At 39.4% G+C, this 25,377-nt stretch overlaps 1 protein-coding gene across 14 annotated transcripts in view; it reads left to right on the top strand.

Annotated features, from left to right (window-relative positions):
• cacna1g (calcium channel, voltage-dependent, T type, alpha 1G subunit) overlaps positions 1-25,377 on the top strand; it is a 166,518-nt gene that overhangs the window by 53,814 nt on the left and 87,327 nt on the right. For all 14 annotated transcript variants that reach the window (XM_079372658.1, XM_079372670.1, XM_079372669.1 and 11 more), the window contains exons 4-9: positions 2,877-3,036; positions 7,053-7,347; positions 7,842-7,934; positions 8,053-8,959; positions 9,744-10,144; positions 25,074-25,225. In XM_079372658.1, the coding sequence (XP_079228784.1) occupies positions 2,877-3,036; positions 7,053-7,347; positions 7,842-7,934; positions 8,053-8,959; positions 9,744-10,144; positions 25,074-25,225 (2,008 nt within the window). The remainder of the gene's footprint in view (positions 1-2,876; positions 3,037-7,052; positions 7,348-7,841; positions 7,935-8,052; positions 8,960-9,743; positions 10,145-25,073; positions 25,226-25,377) is intronic.

Raw genomic sequence — 25,377 nt, 5'->3', positions numbered from 1 at the left:
CCCATTTCATTCCATAGCCCTCGAAATTCTGCAAAGCTTTTTAATTTTCTATCAACAATCCTCATCAACACCATGCAAGTGCTGACTTATTCAATGATCTAGGCTTTACAGTGGTGATTTTGCTTTTAGTTTTAAAGTCTACTGTACAGGTGATTTAAGAAAAAAGGGTTCATTAATGTATGCCCTCAAGTTTAATATATGTAATAATAATAATAAAAACTCAGGAAATCTATACAAGCAACAATGCATCTGTGAGCATGCATATAATTTTTGCACCAGCACAGCAAATCCAAGTGAAAGCAGCACCTATTTAAAAGAGAATAATTTTATGGCTGAGGATGTGAAATCAATACGCTCAAACTGAAAGACCACACTCTTGAATAAGGAACAACTGAATATGATACTTGTTTTTCAGGTACTATTGGCCAGAAAAGCTTCACAACAGCAAAATCCATTTTGATATTAAACAATGGTGACTGTGATATGATGACATTTTGTGTTATTTGAAAATGGCTCTCCAAGGCTGTTTTACTGGCAGGTATTAATCCCCAATGGCATATAAGGTAGCCTGTTGCTGGTTTTGGGTTTCATGTTGGGTTGGGTGTTGGCAAGGACATTGTCATATATATGTATCACCCCCTACACACACACACACTCACTGTCTGGTTTGGATCTGCAACCAAACTGGACAGACACAGACTGCAATAAACAATCAGGACTGCAGAAAAGATCATCGGTGTTGATCTTCCCCCATCCAGGACTTATACCGGTCCAGGGTTAGGAATCGGGCAGGTAGCATCACTGCAGACCCCTCACACCCTGGACACAAACTGTTCAAGCTCCTCCCCTCCGGCAGGTGCAACAGTACGCCAAAACAACCCATCAGAAGAACAGTTTCTTCCCCCAGGTTTTGACTCTGATGAATGCTAAAGAGTCAAAGAGTGTCAGACCTGCTGCTGTGAAAAACCCTGGAACTAAACGGTCACTTTGATAGTACATATATTATTTAATTGAAATGATCATCTACACAAACATTATGTAAACACTGTAAAAGATAACTACCTCATGTTTACTCATCATCCTTTTGCACTACTCAACACTGCACTATTATCTTATTTAGTCTTGTACATATTAGTCTATAATTACTTGTTTATATTTTTGGCTTATTGTTATTCTTTAATGTTACATGGGACAAAGAGAGCACAGTCTACCAAAGTTACATTCCTTGTGTGTTAAACATACCTGGCCAATAAAGCTGATTGTGATTCTGAAAATTAATATATTTTAATTAGTCAACTCTATTTGATTCACGAGAATACAGGTTTTTACACCAGAATGTAAATCTTCAATATTACTTTATAAGTTATGAACAGTGTAACCTCTGTAAAACACTCATACCATACTAACTTGTTTATTTCTTTTGCTGCCTAATTTGCGATGATTGCATGCATCATTTTATCCACCACCGCTCTCTGTCTTGCTTGCGGCAGCTTTAGAGTGGGGGGACCAGCCTACTAGCTGAATAGCTACATGTACAGCTGCGGAGGTTGTTGTGATCTGAGGAATATGGAAAATAATAATTTCAATGTATCATTGCGGGGGTGGAAAACATATATTATTGAGCTATTAAGATACTTTGTAATGACGTTTTACACAACCCTGGTTACATAGGAGTATATTCTTAAGACTTTGTCTTTACATGCAACCTTAAATGTATATAATGTTGCTGTTATATACTGTACTTTAAAGGCTGTTTTTCCACTTCTGTTGTTGTTTCGGGATTCTATATGCTGTATAAATATAATTAGTGGGTCTTCATTGCAAGATACCATTAACCCTAGCTTTTTAAAACTTCAGGTTCTAAAAACTGAGACTGGAAGGGAATCACATTTCTCATTCAGAAATGGCTTATTAAAATTCTTCTTTTTTTGGTGCTTTTAAGTAAACAGTTGTGTCATTAACTTGGCAGGTTATGCCTCCTTTTTTAATGGCAAAGGCTACGTGTGTATGTTATATTTTATTAATAGCTTCCAGTGATGTCACTGTAGTCCACTGTTGGTTTGCCAACAGAGTCCCTGACTAAAGAATTACACTTCCCGACTAAGGATAGTCAAAACTAATTTGTCAGATTTGGCCCCTCATTAAATTATCTTTAAATGTTTCGTTGTTTTTTTGCACTTATTGACACATGGTGTTTAACTGTTGCAAAGCAGAAGCAAGTGGATTGTAGAACATGATGGACATAGTATTTTTGTGGGCCAAATGCTGATCTTAATGCAGTGAAACACACCTGTGCAAAAAAACAAACAAACTAGAAAGATAGCATAGTGGCATATCATCATGTATTGACATTTGCCACTTTAGCACCAGTGGCATCATCTGCCTCTTTTTAATTCCAATGTCCACTCTGTAATCAGGCTTCAGTTTTAGTTTGTTTTCATTCGCATTTCATAATAGAAATCCATAAATAGAATGTATAATCCCACCATCTTCTGATTTAATTTAATCCTAAAAAGAACATGAGGAATAAAGAATCTGAGCTATACACTTGTCTCTTTGAGTGTTTTATAATGGGCCAGCATAGGCAGTAAATGGCTGTGAAATTAAGAGGTACTTAGATTGGCACTCATTTTAACCAGCGTTTTGAATCAGCCTCCCTTTTCAGCAAAACATGTTGCAGTACCACTTGCAGACAAGAGTTTAGATTGATAAATAAAATGGTTATCTATCCCTATTTCAAACAAAGTATCGACTGTGTTTGCATGGCTACACTGACTGTTTATGATTTGCCCCTGGGGACAAATAACGTTTTTTGAATTGAATTGAACTGATGTGTGCTGTCAACTGTGTAACCTTGTCTCTGCCCATTCTTTCAGGTATGCGTATCCTGGTGACCCTCCTGCTGGACACCCTTCCCATGCTCGGCAATGTTCTGCTGCTCTGCTTCTTTGTCTTCTTCATATTTGGCATCGTTGGTGTCCAGCTATGGGCAGGCCTTCTAAGAAACCGCTGCTTTGTAGAAGACAACTTCTCCTTGTAAGTTCTACAATGACAGTATACATATCTCATATCTGCTTAAGGTCCCCAAATAACAATTACAAAGTTGTAGTGCACAACTAATAAAATGAATATACTAAGAAGAGAAGATTTGAAATCCACATTATTATTAGTGATTGAATAAAAAGTTTTTATTGAAAAGAAGTTATTTTCATAATATGACATTTCAATTCAAATGCCCTTTAATCTTATAATTATGACTTTTATTAAAATGTTAAAATCTTGTGAATTCTACATTTTTAATGCATAATCACAGCCTAATTCTGATGATTTTTTTATGATATAAAACAGGTTTTTTTGTGGGGGGGGGTTTTCTAATTAATTGGCGATGCCTTGTCTCGTTTCTTTCCTCAAGTCTTTCATTGGGGGAAATGTAGAACCTGGGTCTTTGTAGACACATAGTGACCTGGTTTCCCAATTTGGGTTTTGGTCCTGGCTGCTGTCCGTGGTCTTGCGCGCTGTCTCCACCCTTTTGACTTTATAAATGAACCGAGCTCCGTCCTCCAGCAGAGTTTGCGCTGCTTCCGAGCTGCTGAATGGACACAACATTTTCACCTCAGTCCTGCTTTGTTTGGTTTGGCTAGAGCTGTATGGCGCTGGGTTTGGCTAGCAAGACATGTTTGAAATGACGTGCCACTGACAAGTACGGGTCCTTCAATGGGCCAAGTTTGAAATGTGCATTTCTTACAGTCTATCGTTTCTGGGTAAAATTTACATTGATTTTTTTGTTCAAGTGTGCTATAACTAATCTTGCGTCATTTTTTATAATGCGTTAATTTGCGGTGCAATTAATTAATCTAATTAACGCTTTGAAGTGACAGCTCTAATTAATGTTTTTGTTCAATTGTTTATAAAACAACCCACTTCCTATTTTATGTTCCAAAAGTAGTTTGCAAGCGAATGATCACTTTATTTGTGACGTTTATTTCAATTCTTGATCTCTTTTCCATCTGTCAGATATTGCATAAGAGTGGGAAAAATAAACTTGTGTTCTGCACTCTACTTTAATTTTTAGGACCTTAATGAATTTAAGCACCACAGTATGACATGACTAACTCTTAGGGTCATGCGCACAGCTGAAACATTAACAGCCAAAAAATATTTTAAAAAACACCAACATTCCTTTGTCACTAATATTTTGGCGAGATTCATTTTAACCAGCATTCAAATTGTTTAAAGGTGGACATATTATCCACCTTTTCAAACAGTCCTCTGTGGTCTAAATGAAACATCTGTGCTGTGCTTTGGTCATAGTATAACATGAATGAAGTGCGGTGTGTGTCTCTTTAAATGCGAAATGCCCCCCAGAGTTTTCCTGGTAGACAGCGCTCATCTGTAGAATGAAAATGGCAGACCTGCATAAAGGTTTTGCTCTTTTTTTTTTGTTGCCAGTTTCCAACTTGTGATGGACATTTGAAATGGAGCAATTTTCTGTGTGTGCCACAGACCACAAGAAGTGGATTGGTTTATTTTGAATTGTGTGGGATGGCAGACACATCCCAAACTGAAAAAATATTGTCAAAAACACTATAAAGGTGGATTTTCATAATACTGTATTTCCCCTTTAAAATGATCTGTGTCTGACTGAAGCCAGTTACTCTTGTCGGTAGATATTGGAAAATACAACTTTTAAAACAGATTCAACTCAAAAACTGTATGCTCAGATTGGCTTCCAAAACTTAAATTAATTTTTAACTTTTCCTAGCATGCACAAAGGGGCTGGCTTTCTTTGTTGCTAAAACCATTGGTATGCACACACACACACACACACACACACACACACACACACACACACACACACACGCACACACACACACACACACTAAACTAGGTCGTGCACTAAAGCTAGTGAGGTAATAGATTATAGCCTCCCATCAAAGTGATGAATGGCAGAGTGACAAGTCCTGGAATAATGAGAAAGACCTCATGTGGCCCATCACATATAGAACATGGGCACCATGACTTATTCATGTTCCCTGGGTCATCCTGGCTTCATTACCTTCTATAGGATTTATCACATCTCTCAGCTGTAATTTAAGATCATTGATAATGGTTTTGGTGAACTGGAATATTTTTTTTGCTATCATAATCATTTTTTTGACCTTCTTTTACCTGCAATGTCTGTATTTCTGCATCCAATGAGGAGCATTCAGGCCTGTTTTATGCCAGCCTAAATTTTTCATAAAATGTCTGATACATCAGTTACAGCTGTTAGCTGTAAATGGGTTGACAATGACTATTAATTAGCATGATTTGGAATATGAGAACCATGCATCATTCATCATTCATAGGGGTAATGCATCATATGTGTTTCTTTCCAGTAAATGTAGTTATAGATCATTACAATGTGTGACACATTTTGAGTAAGGGTGTGTCAGGTAGCGTTTCAGTGAAGATGAACTGGTCAGGTTGCTTCAAGTATTTGACGAGGCAAGTATTTGACGAGCCAACTCGTTATGATCTCTACTGGATAAGGCCCAAAAGCAATATTCAGATACTAATTGCTTTCTGGTGTCTTTAATGATAGTCAGTGAAATAGTGTTTGTGGGGGGGAGGGGGTGACGTGCCCAGGGATTCCAGTGGTGCTGAATAAACACTCTGAGCGTGACAAATGACCCAAAATCCTGATGTGCTGTTCCTCGACTGTGATGCGCCATGATGGCGTCTCCTGAGTTGCAGAAGCAGGCAGTTGGGCAAGCAGGTAGACGAGCACACGAACAGAGGTGATATGAAATGGGAAAGCACACAGAGGAGTTAGTTTACCAAGCTTAACCAAGCTAATAAACAATTCAGCCACGATCCACAACACAAGTACCACACTAGTCTGACAGAACGATCTGGCGACGAGTCAGAGAGAATACGAGGCGTTTGTACAGCCAGGGTTGATTACAGTTCTACCAGACAGATAGCCACGCCCACTACACATAGACTGACATGGGGGGAAGGGGGGGCATAAGGATCACAGACAGGGAATACAGACAACCCACAAAAGGAAAAGAAAGTCCTGCCATGATGGATCATGACTTTACATTTAATAAAGCCTGCCAGCTGAATTTTCCTTGACAAGACAAGCCAGATTCCAAACAATCGCCAGACACACAGCATTTATCCCAGACAGAGGAGCACTATAGAACAGATACACCAAAAGGAATTGTAGAAGGGAGAGTATATATGTGTCCACTGCTAACAATAGAAATAGAAATCACTGATTAGTTCTTCCTATCTGCTTAAATAGTTATAAGTCTGGGGTCGCCGGTGGCGCAGCGGCAGTGCGCGCAATCCCATGTATTGAGGCTCAGTCCTTGCGCGGGCGGCCCCGGTTAGCGTCCGGCCTGTGGCCCATTTCCCGCATGTCTCTCCCCACTCTCTCTCCCTGATTTCCGACTCTCTCCACTTTCCTCCCTCTACAATAAAGGCATAAAGGCCAAAAATAAATCTTTAAAAAATAAATATATATATATATAGTTATAAGTCTGTAATTAAATGCTAGGATGCATGAAAATAAACCCCCAATAGTTCAGGAATTCCTTTTTAAATTCTGACCCCACATTTCAGTTGTGCAGTTGTGAAAGCCAGCAACTGCAGAAAACATCCAACATTAACATTCTTTAAAGAAAGACGTGTTTGATTATATTGCCAATCTTAATTTTTTTGTTTTCATTTGTAATAGGTAGTCCAGCCTTTAGTGTAGCCTTTATACAATAGTTTTGGAAAGATAGTTCACCCAAGCACCATTTCATTTTTTCTTTGTGTGGAAAGGCATATCTTGTCATACGATTTTGTATCTATTGAAAAAAAGAAATGTCATATAGCCTACTTGACATGGACACCATGGTATAAGCTGGAACCAACAACAATCTAAACTAGAGAGTAAAACAAATCCAATAAATCATGTTATTTGTTGTCACTTGCTTATATGTTTAATATAATTACATTGTGCTCCCTTTATAGTTAACAGGCTTACCCCTGAAGTATCCTGTCTTTTTTCCCCATAGCCCTCTTTCTGTGCAGTTGGAAAAATACTACCACACTGAAAATGATGACGAGAACCCCTTCATCTGCTCCCAGCCCCGGGAAAATGGCATGAGGGACTGTGGCTCAGTGCCCAAGTTGTATGAAGAGGGAGTCCTACAGTGCAACCTTGACATGTACTCTTACAACAGCACTGACAACACGACATGTGTCAACTGGAACCAGTACTACACCAACTGCTCCGCTGGTTTGGTCAACCCCTTCAAGGGAGCCATCAACTTTGATAACATCTGCTATGCCTGGATTGCCATCTTTCAGGTAAGACTGTCCCCACCTGAATGTATACAACTGGAAAACAAATGTTGCAGTGATGCTTAATCTGGGTGATGTTGAAGCCTGTAATACAGGATGGAGACAAAGTGTTAGGAAGGGAGCCTAATTGCCCATGAGGCTGGTGTATCAGAGAAATGGGGCTTACAAGATTAGCAGGTCACCACAGCTACGACTGCTGCAGCATTTTTCCACACCATTTGTTTGCTATCTCCATATAATCTGGAAAGCCTTTTGTTAGAGTGTTCAATCATCCCTGTCCAGCAGATGGGGGGGGGGGGGGGGGGAACCCAGGGGGAACCCAGGGGGAACCCAGAATGGAGAGGACTAGGAAATGTTAGGGATTAGTTTAATCAGCAAGTTAGTATTTGGGACAATCTGGACAATGAATTATGGTTTTCTGTGAATTTTTATTTTTAATCCTGTTTTTTTTTTCACATTCGGTGTTTAATCGCTTTTCCTCTCTACACAATTCTTTAAAGGTGATCACTCTTGAGGGCTGGGTGGACATTATGTACTTTGTGATGGATTCTCACTCTTTCTACAACTTCATCTACTTCATCCTGCTCATCATCGTAAGTGCCACTTTTTTCTTGATATCTGTCTGCAGATGATCGAACAAGCGGGTCAGTTGTATGACCATCCACTTAGCATGTTCCAATAACAATGTCTTATACCTCTGCTTGTCCATAGATTGGCTCATTCTTCATGATCAACTTGTGCCTAGTCGTCATTGCAACCCAGTTCTCAGAGACCAAACAGAGGGAAAGTCAGCTGATGAAAGAGCAGAGGGTGCGCTTCATGTCCAACGCTAGCACTCTTGCTTCCCTCTCTGAGCCGGGCTCCTGTTACGATGAACTCCTCAAGTACCTGGTTCACATAATTCGTAAGGGGGCCAAACAAGTGGCCCATGTCTGTAGATTTTTAGCTCGCCGTGCGGGGATCAACATCCCCGCCACACCCCCGCCAGCAGAGCCCCAAAGAAGTCAGAGACGGAGGAGGAAGTCATCAAGGCAGGGTTCCATGACTGCACATCACATGGTGCACCATCATCACCACCACCACCATCACTACCACTTGAGGAATGGCAGCGTAAGGAGCAGAGGGAGCATCAGGTGTCTGGAGGGTAGGGATTTAGAGGTTGGTGCTCCTAACAACAATGGCGGGGCTCTTGCAGCAACTACCAGCACTGGACATCTTGCTTTGGCCTTGCCTTCTTCTGTGGCTGCAGCAACCTCTGATACAAACCTGTCCACTTTGTCCAATTCTGCTGCTGGAGCTGCTGATTCATCTGTGGTTCGCAGCGTACTCAACATAGAAACTCTATGCTGTACTCCCTCTCCCTCAAACCTAGGGACATCTTTGGGTCTCTTCTCCTTGGCCCCAGCTCCCATGTCCAGGAATATGAAGAGAAATTCTGTACCCTTTGCTGCTCCAGGTCCTAAAAACTATCCCACTCTGCAGGCTCGAGCTTTGGCAGAGTCCAGACGAGGGAGTGTTGCAGGCAGCACTCTGACTAATTTCAGCTTCAACCTGAATATCCCACCCATGCCCCTGGAGAGACGCCCATCAAGCCTGGTGGAAACACACACTCCCACAGGTAGCCAAAGAGATGTGGTCACGAATATTTTGATCCGAAAACTATGATTACAAATGCAACCAAAAAACTGCGAAGTAGTGTATTTTATTTATTAGCTGCATTCCTTTGAGTTAGCTGTCTTGAATAAAACATTATTTGCTGAGCACTTGCATATAGTGTAAAACTGGAAAGCATAATGGGGTTTGAAAATAACAAAAGTGTCTCATTTAGGCACAATCAGGGTTTAATTTCCATAGTGGTGGCAAATACAGTGAGAAATCACTGGATGCGATCTTTTTTCTGCAATCACCACTTAAGTGGGGTATAAAATCGACCTGTAGTTATTAAGCCTCAACTGTTAACACTGTCCAGAGTGTTTTTTGTGAGATACAGGAAAGTGCTCATTACAGTCAATGAATGTTAATCCCTCATGTTCAAGCTCACTGCCAGCTTTGTTTCCCCCCAGCCAAGTTATAAAAAAACAGTAGGCTCAGCAAAAGTCAGGCAAGGTCTGTTCAGCCTGTAGACCTGGTGAAGACCATGGCAGCTAGCCACACAGCCTCAGCCTATAGCTCTAGTCATTACTCATTCAGTGCACAGTGGCCATCTCTGTCAAACGCAATGCCCCTGACACACAAGCAAGGGCCCATAGTTGTTTTTTTAACAAATCATTATAATTTAATTAGACCGTTTGTCTTAACTACGTCAATCATCTCATCACTCTGATTTCAATGTGATGCGCTTTTCTTTGTGTCAATTTCTCAATTCTGACCTTTTTCCTTCAATCCTACCTTTTTTGCTGCAGCCCTGCTTTCCTGCCAGCTGTCGGCTCGCGACCTCAGCACCACCAGCAGTGCCATGGACACAGCTGCTTTGACATTGGACCCCGAGAGCTGCCCTTACTGCGCCAAAGCCCTCGCCAACGACTCAGAGGGAGGCACTGAGGGCAACGAGACCCCTGGGGACTCGGACAGTGAGGGCCTATATGAGTTCACCCAAGATCTCCACCACAGAGACAGGAGAGACAGTCGGCAGCCCAAAAAGAAGCACCTACGGCTGGGCAAAACTGCGGCCAAGGTTGTTCGCTTTTGGAGGCTGGTTTGCGATACCTTCAGGAAGATTGTGGATAGCAAATACTTTGGACGAGGGATTATGATTGCCATTCTGATCAATACTCTAAGCATGGGGATCGAGTACCATGAGCAGGTTAGTGTACATTTGTATTTTCTGTATTTCTTGTTAAAATTAGACGGAAATCAATGGTTCTCAGTTAAGGTACTGGCAAGCCTGAATGCCTACGCATAGTTCGAATAGTAGTAGAAAGGGCAGCATAGTATGCAGGGATATTTGAGACTTTGTTGGAGCTTGTAGGAAGAAAGGTATCCGATCTTTCTTGCACGTGCGTGTCATTCTTTGTGGTTATGTAGCCACACTGATCCCACAGGGCCAACTGAAATTCCTGATGTCTCTCTCTGGTCTTGTATGTTTACATGAGCATAATTACAGCCATGTGAGAGAGAAAACAGAAACAAGAGAGTATGAGAGAAAGAGGATACAGAGAGAAAACGGAACAGGGGTGATTTAATGGAACAGGAAGAACCTATGACAACTGATCAAGTCTTTTTCTATTTCTTAATCCCTGTCCTTCTTTGCATCTTTTGCTAGTCTTTTTCATTGAGTTTACTTAAAGGAACAACGAATTATGATTTAAAAACAGTAAAATAATGCAAGTGTAAATGTGTAAATACATACAGAACTGTAATTTTACAGTACCTGATTGACCTGACTGCATCTGGAGCTAGTTTGGAGCACATCATGATCCAATAAAATGTCTCAGTTAGATGTCAGTGTGGGTGAGTTACAATGAAGTCTGTACAGTCTCAAAATGATTCACCCAACAAGTTTGAAGGCCCTGTCCTGCCATCTCAAGCTGCCTGTCAAAAAGACAGGTGACCTCTTCTACAGTAAAGACAAACATTTCTTATATGGCACACCACAGTAATTTTAACATTGCATCATAAGGATTAAAAATGTGCGTTGAACCAGTTGTGCCATCATTGTGTAATTTTAATGGGGCTTAAAAGCCTAAATCACAAAAGCCCCCACCAATAGCCTGGAGACAAGGGGATTGCATTCTGGATGTAAAGCAAATCTCAAATTGAAGATGAATAATTGAAGTTTAGGTTCTTAGACATCCAGGTTATTATAAATGGTTTAAAGTTAATAAATGGCATTCAATGTACTCTGTTTGGATGACAACTTGGAAATGCAGAGAAAGGAACAGTGTGTGATTGACTATACTTAACTTTGGCAAAGATCATTTTTCATATAGGAACATATTTCCCCAAGACACACCAATACTCTTTACTTTTTTTTATACAACCTCAACAAAGTTATACTTACTAAGAAAAACAATGGAGGGAAGAGGGTTTTTTTTCCATTGTTATAAAGGGAAAGTTGTGAATGAAGGAAGCTGGAAAGTTCTGACTCCATTGGGAAAATATTCTCTGACTATGTGGGTCATTTGTTTTCTGCCACAATATCAAAACTTGCAATACAATATTAACTTGTAGGGATGTGGGTTCTGTAACCAATCCGAGCATTTGGCTAAGGTTTCAGAAAACTCAATCTGCAGTATCTTAGGCATCATGTGGTCCTTAAGATTGTAAGAAACTTTAATATTTTCTCAGCCTTTAACACTTGAATTTATGGTATCATCGTATAGTGCTTTTCTAGTCTTCTGACTACTCAAAGTGCTTTTACACTACAGGTGACAACTACACATTCACTCACTGATGGCAGAGGCAGCTATATTAAGTGACCATCAGATGTAACAAATCCTCCATATACATTCGTACATCACGATCGAACACAGCGGGAGCAATTTAGGGTTATTTTCCTTGTGGTTTTAAATCCATAATCCACCCTGCAACTTTAGTGCAAAAGCATAACTATAAATACATGAATGTAAGGTTAGCAATTTTGTATTAAAGTGTTTGTGGATGTCACATGAGCCTTTTGACTGAACTCCTGAGAATTCCGAGAACTTCAGTAAAATTAAATTTTCAGTAAGACTGCCCCTAAAATCTTCCTGAGTTGCTAGTTCACACAAGCACTTAGTTTGCTACTAGTGTGTCCATCAACTTTATGTTATCCCCCAACATTTCATTATAATTATTAAACACAAATAATGTTGGAGTAATTCATGTTTCACTGCTCCGATAATTTAATTTATTTACTTTACTTAAAACTATCTGGCAACTGTTGCTCAAGACTCCAAATATGTGCCGTCGATGAGACAATTCTATTTAGTTTTTTTGTCCCTGTATTTCTGTATAAGATTGTATAACACAAGTTAAGTAAGTGACACAAGTGTTGTGTTTATTTGTTTGTGTGTGTGTGTAGGTGTGTAGTAGGAGATTGAAGCTTTGCCAGGTTTATGGGGTTACTCTCGGTCCCTGACACAGTGCCTATAAACAAATCCAGATGGCAAACATCCTCAGCAGGAACACACACACACACACACACACACAGGTTTTATAGCTGTTTTTTGCTCGATCTTGACTTTTCCTCTCTTCAGCCTTTTTTTTCTTTTTGTGTTGTTTTTGTGTAATCTTTCCCGTGTCATCCCAAACAATAGGCTGCACAATTAACTGCAATTTTATTGTTATACCAATATGAGCCTTTGCAGTAGACACATTGCAATAGTCGGAATTCATCGCATTGAGTAAAAAAAAAAAAAAACTTTTAATGTAGGCAAGCAATGCTTTCTCACTCAGTTTATGTACATTTTATCAGATGTACTGTATGGAGGCCTGTGTATAATAACTATGTACTTACACCCCTTTATACAGTCAGATGACGCTAAAGCAAACTATCAAGTGCCGATATTGCAGAGATTTTTGGATTAAGAAGTGAGTTGTTGAAAAGACAGAACAGCAGAAAACGGTGTTAGTAGGTCATTAGTAGTAGGAGAGTTAAATATTCTGCTTAATTTGTGTATTTACCACAATTCATACAATTTTAACAGCATTGAATAATTTTATTGCATTTTCGTCAGGCATGATTTTGTAATATCGTGCAGTCCTATCTCATATAATTCACCTTCTCATTTTAAGCCATTGCTCCTTCTCCTAATTGCTGTTCTCCTTCTGTTCTACTCCCTCCTTTGTCTTTCATTCTTTTTACACCTTGTTTTCTTCTCCTTCACATCTCATTTCCCTCAAAACTTTCCTCTTCCTACTTAGTTTGAGTAGCATGGATTCCTTCAGTCTCCAGACAGGCTGGTGAAGACTTTACTGAGACGCTTCATTGATTGGAAGTCTATCCTCACACATAGATCTCAGCCTTTTTTTGTCTCTGTAACCATGTATCCACATGGTGGAGACTCTGGGTTTATATTTCCATACATTCTTGAGTCAAGTTTTCTGCTGGTGCTTTGCACACAGGGTGAAGCTGTTGCATGGGACGAAATGACACATCAACTATTTTAACCATGAAATACTGGAATTGAAGCTTCCTTTTAAAGACCAGTCAATTCTTTCACTGACAAAAACTATACATGATGTGCTGATTCATCATATATTCTGCTGCCTATGAACAGGATGGGTACATTTGACACAAGACAATGTGCTTACAGTTTGTCAAAAAGAGTTTTTGCAACTGCTGGTGTTTGTACCTTTATGGATTCCATAGATAAACACACTACATGTGTAAAATAGTTAGCCAGACTAAGTGACTTACTGACGAAGAGTGCAAGAATCAGGAGATAAATGGCTTCAGGGTGTACAGTGGATTTATTTCAAGTTGTTACAAACATGACTCCAAATGAATTCTAAGATTGATAACTGATCAGATGTTTCAGAAATAAGAGAGTAGTAATGGATACAATATTCAAAGTTAATGCACACAGAGCTTCACACTCAGTGATGTATGTATTTTATGGGTTTAACTTCAAAGTGTTCTCTGTGCACCCCCGAGGCTTTATGGACACTGAGTGTTTTTCCTTCCTCATTCATTATTTGCATTGTTTTTTTTTAAACATCTGAATTGTTTAAACCCATGCTAATGTTGACCGGCAGGCATTTTTTCTTTTTTCATGCAGAGGGGTATTAGAAGCCACTGGCACATCCCTGTATACTCTTACACTAACTTAAAACTTTTTTTTAACCATTGTTCTAAATATCTGTCAAGCTTTGTCATAAAAGAGCAGTTAGAATATAAAACATTTAAAACAACTTACATTTAAAGTGAATTCCTGTAGCACCATTTCAAGAGCAGAAGCCACAAAGTGCTTCACAATTTTTTTTGTTAGAGAAACTGAGACATTAAATACAGACAATGATTAAGAAGCATGAACAGTTGAACAAAAGAAGATGAGCCTTTAAATCAAGATACACATTTTACACATAAATAGAACCAAAATTCCAATAACATATATCCTCTGTAAATGTCTCTCTGAGTCATGACCGTCTAATGAGTGAGAAGATTGCGTCTTGCCAGCTGTATGGTTGTATGAGATATGTTTAAAACATGTTTACAGGAAAGGGATGGCCTCATGTATAACACTGTTTTAGTCTAAGACTAGAGAAAGAACAATAACACAGCCTACTCACTGTTTATTTGGATGTCATGTAACTGTCTTTGGATCACGGGCATTCTGTCTCCATTTATGTGCAGTGTATGTGTAATGTAACGTATGTAGCTATAAGTTAACCAAAGTGTGCTAACATTAGCCTGCTAACACAACAATGCAGGTCACAGGCAACTGCAGCTCGAGCAAAGGACACTTTTGTCCACCACTTGCTCTTAATTATGGTGCAATGTAATTCATAACTCCTTCCTGTAACTCAAGTGGAGAAGGCTTGGAGGTGTGCCGCTGGAGGAAAAAAAAACAAACTTCAGAATAGCGGAAGTGTCGCCAAACAGCAGTTTGTTTTGGTTTAGTACTGGTGCTTTAGGGTGACATCTACTTGATCAAAAAGTAGCACATTCTTCCTTTAATTACTTTTACAAAATGTCCACAGAGTTCACTTCTCCCAGATTCTGAGGAAGAAAGTTCCAAAGTTTAGGTGCTGTAACCTTAACAGCACAGTGTCCTTTTGTTTTAGTTCTACTGCTGCCGTCCTTGATGTCTTTGGAATTATATCTCTAAGACTGGGGAACTGGATCAGACTTTGTAATGCATTCAAACACAAACATTCCCATTAAGGTACAGGATGTACTTTGTAATGTCATAGCTATAAAACTGCCCTGTTGAATGGAATCACCGCAGTCGACAGTGTATATGCACACACGTGTCCTTTAAACACAGACGTGTCGTTAACCTGCAACCCATCAGGGACTGATGTGCCTGAACCCTCACTGTCCAAGACACTTAACAGAAGCCTCCCGTCTGCATCCTATCTTTAAATGCACACAACAAACACAAACATTCTGAAACACTTAGGAGACTGTTCATACAGTACGTGCTCACCCTTTGAGGCCAGCAGAAGAAGTGAATGTAAATATGTGCAGGACAGAGAGATGGTGGGATAAAAGAAATGATTAAATAGAGTGTTGGATAGGGATGACAGAGTGAGAGGACTTGGAAGTGAAAGGATAGAGGAGCTGATGGGTGGATGAGTGGAGGCGGACGAATTGGACAAGCAAGAAGACGGTGTCTGCTTTATCTCTATTCAGTTTAAGAGTGTTACCATTTATGGTGGAGCTGATGGAATAGTTGTGCGTCTGCCAACTATGTGACACAGCCCATCGTCTGTTTACTTGGGAAGGTCAACCTCTCTCTCACTTTACATAAGAAATGTCTCTCTGTCTCAATAGCCAGAGAGAGTCAATCCCTCACCTCCCTGCTTCCTTTTTCTGAAGCTCTCCTGTCAGTCTTTTCCCTTCCTCAGTCATGATGCTGATGCCAAAATAGTTTGAGGAGAGGTTAAAAGGGATAGAAAAGACTGGAGTGTCAAGGGAGAAGTGGGGTGAAATGCATGGTTTCTGTTTTAGAAATGGATGCTGCCGTTATAGTTGAAGCTTTTTAGCACTGACATGAATATTGATTCAGTGTGTAGCTGTTACATGAGCACAAAGTGATCTGAACTGTAACTTTTGGGTCATTTGGTCTACAGTTCCCACAGGAGTTGTTTTACTTTATTAACCTTGAAAGCAATGCACTTGAAAAGAAAGTACATATTGTAGAGTGGGTCTTTAAACTTCTGAGTGCTGCTGAACTGTGAGGCATTACTGTGCTATGTGTGTTTGTTTGAGTTTGATCTTTTTGTCCCACTATGTGAGGATGGAAGGCAGTAATTACCTCTTGATGTGTAGGTTAGAGGCAAATGGTAAAAGATAATGGATGGATCTAAGAGACGTAGGATGGATCTTTTGGAGTTTTCCCAGTTTGTACTTTAGCAAGCTAACATGCCAACAATAAACATAACAACTTGGTTACAATAGGTCAGCATGACATTTACCATGTCCTAAATGAGAGTGTTTGCATGCTAGTATATGCTTTTAAGCATTATACAAATCATGTAGCTGAGGCTGAATGACATTATTGGTCCTGTGGTAAAACTTGTTCTGACAGCACTTAAAGAAGACATATTATAAAGCTCTCTCAGAACACTCTGTTTTGGTGTGTGTCCCTTTAAATGCAATGAGCCCCCCCTGATTTCTCCTGGTCACTCCTTCACTAGCGTTAAATGAAAATGGCAGACCTGCGAAAAAATCTTGCTCTAGGCTGGGGGTGGAGTCAATGATGGAGATACAAGGGAATCCAGAATCCCACCGTGATGTCTCAAGGAAAGCAATTTGAAACAGAGCACTTTGCTCTGGGTTGTGACTTATGCAGACCACAAACAAAGTACTGGATGGGTTTATTTAACATTTTGTGGGGTGGTAGACACTCATGATAGACAAGTATATGTTCAAAAACAGTGTAAAAGTGTATTAGTATATTCTTTTTCATAATATGTGCCCTTTCAAAAACTGATGTTGTAAAAAGAGCTGTAGGTGGCAAAAGGTCACACTTGAAAAATGACTTGGTCAGCTTGTCTTGAAACTGCAGAGAAAGAGACCCCACTTGTTTGAGTGTGAGCCAAAATTATCTGCAGGATGAAGATATATTCCTCATTGAATCAATATGTCGCTCCCTTCCTTATGGATTAACTGAATGCTGTGTTTGTATTTTACATCCTCCTCCTTAAGCTCTTCACTCTGTGGCCAAAATGAAAGCACCTTAACATTAAAAATTTAAAAGTACAATTAGACAAACACTTGTATTTGCATAAATTGGAAGCAATAACTTGTTTATTTCCACAGGTTATAGAAAGTAATGACTTCTTTATTCCCATAGGTCATAGAAAGTAATGACTTGTTTTATTTCCATAGGCTATGGAATTTATGCCTAGTGTCAGTATGTTTAAGGCTCATGATGTTTTATTGTGTGCTCACACATTTGCATATTCCTTGCCAACCCATACAGACAGTGGTAAGACCTTTTCACTAATCTTCTTGCTCCATTCCGGAGACAATATTTATTCAGCTTTTATCCTGCCTGCCTGAGGAACATAGAGTTGGCATCCATAGACTCTGGCCTCCCTCCAACGCAAGCCGAAGAACAGTGTTTTTCTCATTTGTAAAATTGTGAGACCAAAACGGAAAGACAACAGCTTTTAATCCCAGTTTATGGAAGGACGGCTTTTTCCAGCCCTGAAGGCCATGAAATCAAAAAAGGAAGAATCAACGAAGTGATCAAATGGTGGATTCAGTTATTTCCTGGTTCAATGAGATGTCAAATAACATGCTGCAAGTTCTCTGTACTAGCTCCGATACTGAATCTTCCATTTGACCCCCCCTCTGATTGTAGAATCAAGGTCTGATTTCAAAGGTGTTTATAATTTGACGAAAAAATACAAAAATCAAACAAAAATCGTACTGTAACTTAGCACAAGTAAATCAAAAGTGATTAACTAAAGTGTTGGAATGCAGTATGTATCTTTGGTTGCTATCTTTTGTTGATTATATATATATATTTATATTTACTACAGTTGTGACCATGTCAATCAAAATTGTCCGGATTAATTTTTCGTGGTATTTCTTTTTCTTTTAAGAACTGCACATAAGTGACTTATTTTAAAGGAAGAATGTGCATCATTTTACTCATCCTCAATCCTGGAAAAGAAGATTAACATACTATTCTCACTGCTTATTGGAACGTTTTTTTTAATATATTATGGTTATTCCGTATTAATGTCCATGCACTGTGACGCTACTAGCAAACTAAAGTGCACTACCATTAGCCTGCTAACACAACGATGCACCTTGAGACAAGGACAATGTTGTCCGGCGCTTGTGCTTAGCGCTCAGTGCTTAATTATGGTGCATTCCAATTTGAAAACTCCTTTGTGCAAATGCGAGGGCAAAGGGTCACTGGAGGAGAGTGGAGGATTCAGTGTTGCAGAGGTGTTCGGCGACACCTCTGCAACACTGTTTGGTTTTATTCTGGTGCTCAAGAGCGACATCTACTGAATCAAAAAGACAAACATTTTTCCTTTAAAAGTGCAAAATCAATTGTCTGGTTATTAAGGATGTTCAATTAAAAGAAACCTCAGAACAAAATGAGGTTTTGATAGAAAACAAACATTAGGAAACTCAAATTTGAGTAACAAAAACTGGACGACTACTTTGCCTAAGTTAGTTGATCAAAATGCTTATTTTGCTAAAGGAAAATATGTGACTTTCTGTATACTGATAATGAAAATGTTAAATACACCATATGTAAATATATGGTCGAGAAATGACTTATTAAAAAGAAAGTAAAGTCAAACTATGCCTGGGTTGTTTCCAGCTCTGTGTTCACATAGACAGGACAGCACTTCCTTCAGCTTGTTTATGTTTCCAACATGTTTCACTTTATTTATTTATTTATTTTTTTAGATTTATTTTTGGGCGTTTTATAGCCTTTATTATAGAGTGGAGGACAGTGGATACGGTAGGAAGGTGGGGAGAGACATGCGGGAAGGACCGCCACAGGCCGGACGCAAACCCGGGCCGCCCGCGCGAGGACTGAGCCTCAATACGCCACTGCGCCACCGATGTCCCCTCAACATGTTTTAATTTTATGTGAACACCTCGTTGTCCAAGCATTAGCCCTGCCTCCAGGGCTAGAGCGGGAAGCAGGGGGTAGAGTGACAGCCCTGCCCACTTAGGGGCGCTGTATGGAGACAGAGTTTGTTTTTGTTTTTTTTGTCGCAAGAGTTCCATTCAAAGAGAAAAAAGAGACTTTCTAACCTGAATAAAAGATTTTCTTATGTGTAGAAAGACAAAAGTTTGTTGTGTTTAAATGTTTGCTCTATGCCTCATAGACACTTGCGGGTGAAAATAGTATGGGAGGGGTGGAGGAAGTGTGGCGATAGGGGAGGATTGGGGTGCTGATGAATGGAGGAGGACTTTCTGAAGACAGCATCGTTTGGATATGAAATTCTGCTCCAGACATTGAGCCTTAAAATAATCAGTAAAGACAGAATCTTAGGATATTTAAAAGACCAAGAGCTCTGAAATTGAACACCAGATTGAAGGATCGGATGAGTTTTTAATTGATTGAAAAAGCAAAGTATGTTTCAATAATGGTCTATTTAGGGTCTATGTATCATGTTCAATGATCCAAAAACCAAGGTAAAATCACCTAGCACTGTGTCATCTGGAACATATCCTCATCATTATGAACCAACCAACACAATCAACCAACCATGATAGTGAATGTATCATTTAACATTTCATGCTTGAAATGTCCTCTTCTATATCATTTCAAAGCAGACCACTTGATTAAAGTAACACACACACCCACAAACACACAGTGCTGGATCATTGACATTCTCGAATGGTGTGGCTCATAGTATCCATATTGGATTAAATCACATCAGATTAGGTGGCATTACATTACCACTAACCCGATTACACTATTCCTCATCTAACACACTTTACTACCTAATGCTTCTGCAACCTCATTACCTAGGAAACAGCCATTAACCCAAGCAATTAGAAAAGTGAGGACATCTTTCTCAGTTACAAACTTGCGCACATAGCCACATTCATCTCCCTGTAGGTAGCGTTTACACCTCAGTGGCTATTAGTCAATTAAAAATGTCTCCTATTTGAAAAGTTAATGTATTTGAACCTTTGGTAATGTTAGCGTGTGTGTGTGGTTGGTTGTTGGTGTATTTTTGTACTGCCAATTGTTTTTTTTGTTTTTTTTTCCGTTCCTGTGTGCTTTTCTATGTGTGAGAAACACTTTTATGGTCTCATTCTCTTGCAGTAATCTTGCATGATGTCTGAGGAATGTCTAATATACAAGCTGGAACAATAGCAGAGCGAAACAGTGGGGGAAAAATAATGACCTGAACCTCATTCTCAAGGCCAGATGTCTACAGTCCAAGTCTCACCTCATAAAAAGTGTACTTTTTGTTCTGGCTTATCAATCACATCTATTATAAAGCTATGTGCGCATGTTTTTTGTCTATGGGTATGGTAAAGTGTTTCTATGAAGGGCTTTGTGCATACAGCACATGTGCATGGTAATGAATGTTGAGTGTGAGGTGTAGGTTGATGTGTGTGGCCCACTTGGTTTTTTAGTTTATCTCTTGGATGATCCCTCTGTATTTTTTGATATTACACACATCTGTTCACAAGGGTGTGCGTGTGTGTTTCTGTATGGCGGCGTGTGAGGGCATTCATCTAAAAGAACACATAAACATCTAAGTGCAGCAGCATTCGTTTACCCTTTGAACTTCTCTTAATCGCACAAAGCTTATGTGCTTGTTTAAAGGATTTGCCGCTGCCTCGCTCGTCAGCGAGCAAATGAATGGACACAATAAAGCACTGGGATCAAACGAATAGATTTGTCTGTGTCTGTGAACGCAGAAACAGACACAAGAGACACAGACAATGACAAAGAGGTGAGATGAAACAGAGAACTGCTTTTTTTTTCAGGAAGTGGGTTTCCCTGGCAAGGGGCTGCACTGCAGGCTGTGGGCAAATTATTCTTTTTTATCAAAGGAAAGGCAGAAAAAAGATATTCCTCTCATCTTTGTTCATGTTTTCTTCACTGTCCCTTTTGCATTGCACATGTATTGCATGATGGTGCTAGCACTAACATGTGGACTATGTAATTTGGTGAAATGCCCTTAATTAATGTAATCATCTGATTTCTGTTCAAATCATTTAAAAAAAAGTGTTTATTGATGAGGAGAAGAATTCTAACACATCTTTTTATTGGAGGGAGGAAAGAGGCATTTTGGGGACCAGAGGATTCAGGTGTAGTAAATTTTTGCTTTCAAGAAAATAGGCAGGATGAAAATTCCGTTGTTTGGTGTAAACCAGAGGTTTCTTGATGGTTTTTTTTTTTAAAAGAAAGCTGTTATTGTATCTATCTATTATTGTATTTTGAATTAAGAAACAAGCAAGCATCAATACTTTTGCACTGTTGTCGAATACATTTTCAGCCTTTTTTTAATCCTATAAAAAGACTTTGTGATACACAAGGGGATTTTTTACACTCACCACTGATTAGTTCGAGTCAATTCAATACCAAAAATGTATCTTTGCAAATTAAAAGCATTTAAATTTGTTGCTGTACGTATAGACTTTCTTGTGGTGCAAAACAAAGTTTGCTCACACATAAATGGTCAATACAGCTCAGTGCACAAATGCACGACAAACAGAAACCAGAACACTTCCCATGCTAAAAATCCAGAACCCAATGAACAGATTCTAGTGTTTATTTATAATCTGTTATGTAAATAGATTTCTACAATCAGCCAAAGATTTTTACATAGTTGTTGCCTTCTACGTTCTGTCAGTGCCATGAATTTTCTCCATCCTATACTACACGACCTTGAGCATGGGGTAGTACACGTCCCACCCAAACGGGTCTGCTTCTGGTTTGTTACCTGCTTTGATGGCACGTTAAAAAGTGGTGGGATTTACTTTATGATCAGGAGTCTGTATACAATGTTTTTATTAGATTCTCTGGTGCATTCCATTATCTGACTTCCTGTCCATGCTGCACTGCGCTGTTCTTCTTGAAGTTTGCTTGCAGCGGCCTCTGTCAAAAATATACTCAGTACACATTTGGAACGGAGGTGAGTGGAGTGGCGTTGCTGGCACACTCCGGAGACAAATTGTGGCGCGTGCTGTAGAAACATGCAAATTGACAGGAAAGGGAGCTTCAGCTCCGAAGTGCGTAACAGAAAAGCACAAACTATTTGTCAATTGAGGGTCACTTTAGAAATTATCCTAAACTGTTAATTAAACCTAATATGTTGGGAAGAACTCAGCCTCATGGTACACTTGTGTTGTCATGATACCAAAATATTGATTAGCTATCAATACCAAGTTCAGCATCATGACACTCTATACTGAAAGATACTTGAAACTGAGACTATGTTAGTCTGGTGCTCTGTATCTAATCAATCAAAAATAGGATTTGGTCAAATTTATTGTGCTTTTGCAAAACCGAGAGACTCATAAAGTGAACAAACACATTTTCAAAGATATCTATAAAATGTCATTTTAATTATATACTATATATCAGGACCAATTTCCAATCTCTGTTTAAGGACTTATTCCCAGCACAATGCTATAATAATTATTATTATAATATAATAATTTATACTTTATGTTATTCTGTTATAATAATAATGATTTATACTTTAATAATCATGCAAGGGGAAATTTGATTTACACTCTTCTTAATGGACATTAACACATGGAAATACAGATCCTAGTAACATGCATTAATGGTGAGGGGGCTGCTTACAGCAAGCACTCCAGAGAATTTTATGGTTCAGTGTCTTGCTCAAGGGCACATCGGCAGTGCTCAGGAAGTGGAATGGCACCTCCCCAGCTACCTTGCCAATTTCTGAACTGCACATGGACATTGTGCTTTGAATAGAATTATTTTAATCTTTGAACAGGCCAACCTAGTCACTTTTTCTTGTATTCATCCAGGAGCATTATAAAGCGTGCATTACATACATTATGCACAAAATACATAAGCAGAAGGTCAAAGGTAATGCCTTGAAGGATCCTGTCACTATAACGCAAAAGAAACAATTTTAACATAAATAGTTCTAAAAAGTCAGTAAAATTCAAGTTTGAAGTTTCAGGCCTTCAATTATGCTGCAATATAAGGCTTTGGTGTTGCTGGACATCTTTTCTGCCTTGGGGCACTCGGTTGCATCCTGGTCTTATGGGAGTAATGACTTAATACTGAGAAATGACTTGTAAGGTTTGACTTAGGTTCGAACTCAAGAGTGCTGTCAAGATGCCCTTATTGAAGATATCTGCAGACAGTGGTTGCTTTTGACTGCTTCCTCAGAGCACAGAAAGAACGACCCCTTTCAAGTTTCCAACCATACACTTTAACATTTCTGCAAGCAGTAAATGTGCTGCCATGCTGTGGTTATGAAAATCCGTACTTTTTTTGCTGAAATCAAATGAATACCTAACGTGCAGCCGAGAAGAACGGATTCAGTCTATTGCATCTTGGGCCACATTAAATATCACTTATCCTTTGGTCATACATCCTTGAGAACACTTCTGCAAGGCAAAAAGTTAAAAGAAAACTTTTTGAGAAATAGACATTCAGTTTTGGTTATATGTTGAAAGTGAATGAAACAAATATAACATCAGTAGCCTAAACACTGAATTACCTTTTTTTTTGGATGAATACAGGCACAATTTGCCTAACTAACCCATCTAAGAGAGGCTTGCTACAGTCTTTGTTTTTGTTCTGTTTTTTAGAATGGAGGTCATGGGGTCAGGGTTCATACAGTGTTTATTGGATGGATACTAGAGTTGCATAAAGCGTTTAATTTTGCTCTGTGCTTGCTTTTGATTGACCACCGCTTTAAAGAAAGAAGACTAGAGCAACCATTTCTTTCAAACATGACCATAAAACAGTGTAACAACACTGGTTACACTTTTTGAAAATTACCTACTCATTCATGTGTCAGTATTCTGAAGTGCTTCAGACAAACTGGTGCCATAATACAACATGAGGATCTGTTTTGTGGGTTTTTTTTTCTTTGTGATTCTCTTCTACTTTTTTAGTAAGTCTGCTTAGACAGTCAGGGTGTAAAGTGAAGAGTGGCAGCCCGCCAGAGTAGACTTAATGGCACACACTGTATTTACATTATATTACATTACCTCCCGGTGCAGCCCAGGAATAATGCTTCTGTCAGGGCGACAGCTCTACTTATGCACACACTTCAAAAGGGATATTGAGACTGTCAGCTAGGCAGTCGTACACATATGTATGCACAGATTCCCTCACACTTTTATAATGGAGAACATGCAAACACAGATCAGGCCCTGAACACCTTCCATCCTCTGTGTTATGTCAGTGTAATGTGAGTGTATATGACACCATGTTTGAGTTGTGTAAACTGTTTATTGCTTGGAGATGAAAGGCCCTGTGAGGCTTGGAGTGCTACACAGGCCACAGACAAATGACAGCATCCCCACTGACCCTTCTTCTTAGCCATAATTATGGATACTTGTTATGGCTGTCTGAGGTTCATATTGTGTCAGGTTTGGAGGTTCTTTGATTTTTATTTGAGGCTTTAATCCTTACTCTTGTCTGTCGGCAACGCCATTTTTTATTCACTTTTTTCCCTGTCATTTTCTGGCACACCCATGCTCAAATGTTCACACACATACACACTCAAGTTGTTTGATCTTGATGTGAGTGGCAGCTCAATTCTCTGATGAGCTTTGAGCAGACGTCCTGGGCATATCCAGCAAAGATAAAGGTTGAGGCTGTGTATTGTACAAGTCTGAAAAGATAGGTGGGTTATATTTCAATGGAATTAAATCACTGGCATATTTCCATGTGCACATGTTGAGCAGCAGGTGTTTTTGCTGTAGTCATATATGTCCTGCTTACCCATCCTGCTGATTTTCAGGTTTTATATAGATGATACATGATGTTCATCCAGTACTATTGGAGGACGTTCAAAGTGCTGAAACAAGCCCCAAATGTTCTAGCTCTTGTTCCATTTGGAATTTAAAGCAGAAGTGTAGCATACCACAATAGTCTGTTAATCACTCCGCTCTCTGTTTCTCTCTCTTTTTTTCTCAGCCTGACGAGTTGACCAATGCCTTGGAGATCAGTAACATTGTGTTCACCAGCCTGTTCGCTCTGGAGATGCTACTGAAGGTTTTAGTCTACGGACCTTTTGGCTACATCAAGAATCCCTACAACATCTTTGACGGTATTATTGTGGTCATCAGGTGAGCACAGAAGATAATAATCTCCGAATAGCTCTGACTTGTTTCATGCAAAAAATGTCCCCTTTGTTTCATCCTTTACAAACACATGTTTTAATGGTGACTGGACTTGAGCTTGTTCATCACTTCTCTGGACTTCTGACTGCTCAAAGTGC

Source organism: Symphodus melops (genome assembly GCF_947650265.1).
Source record: "Symphodus melops genome assembly, chromosome: 21".
Classification (NCBI taxonomy): Eukaryota; Metazoa; Chordata; class Actinopteri; order Labriformes; family Labridae; genus Symphodus; species Symphodus melops.
The sequence above is the reverse complement of the archived record's forward strand: the minus strand, read 5'-3'. Positions and strand labels throughout refer to the sequence as shown.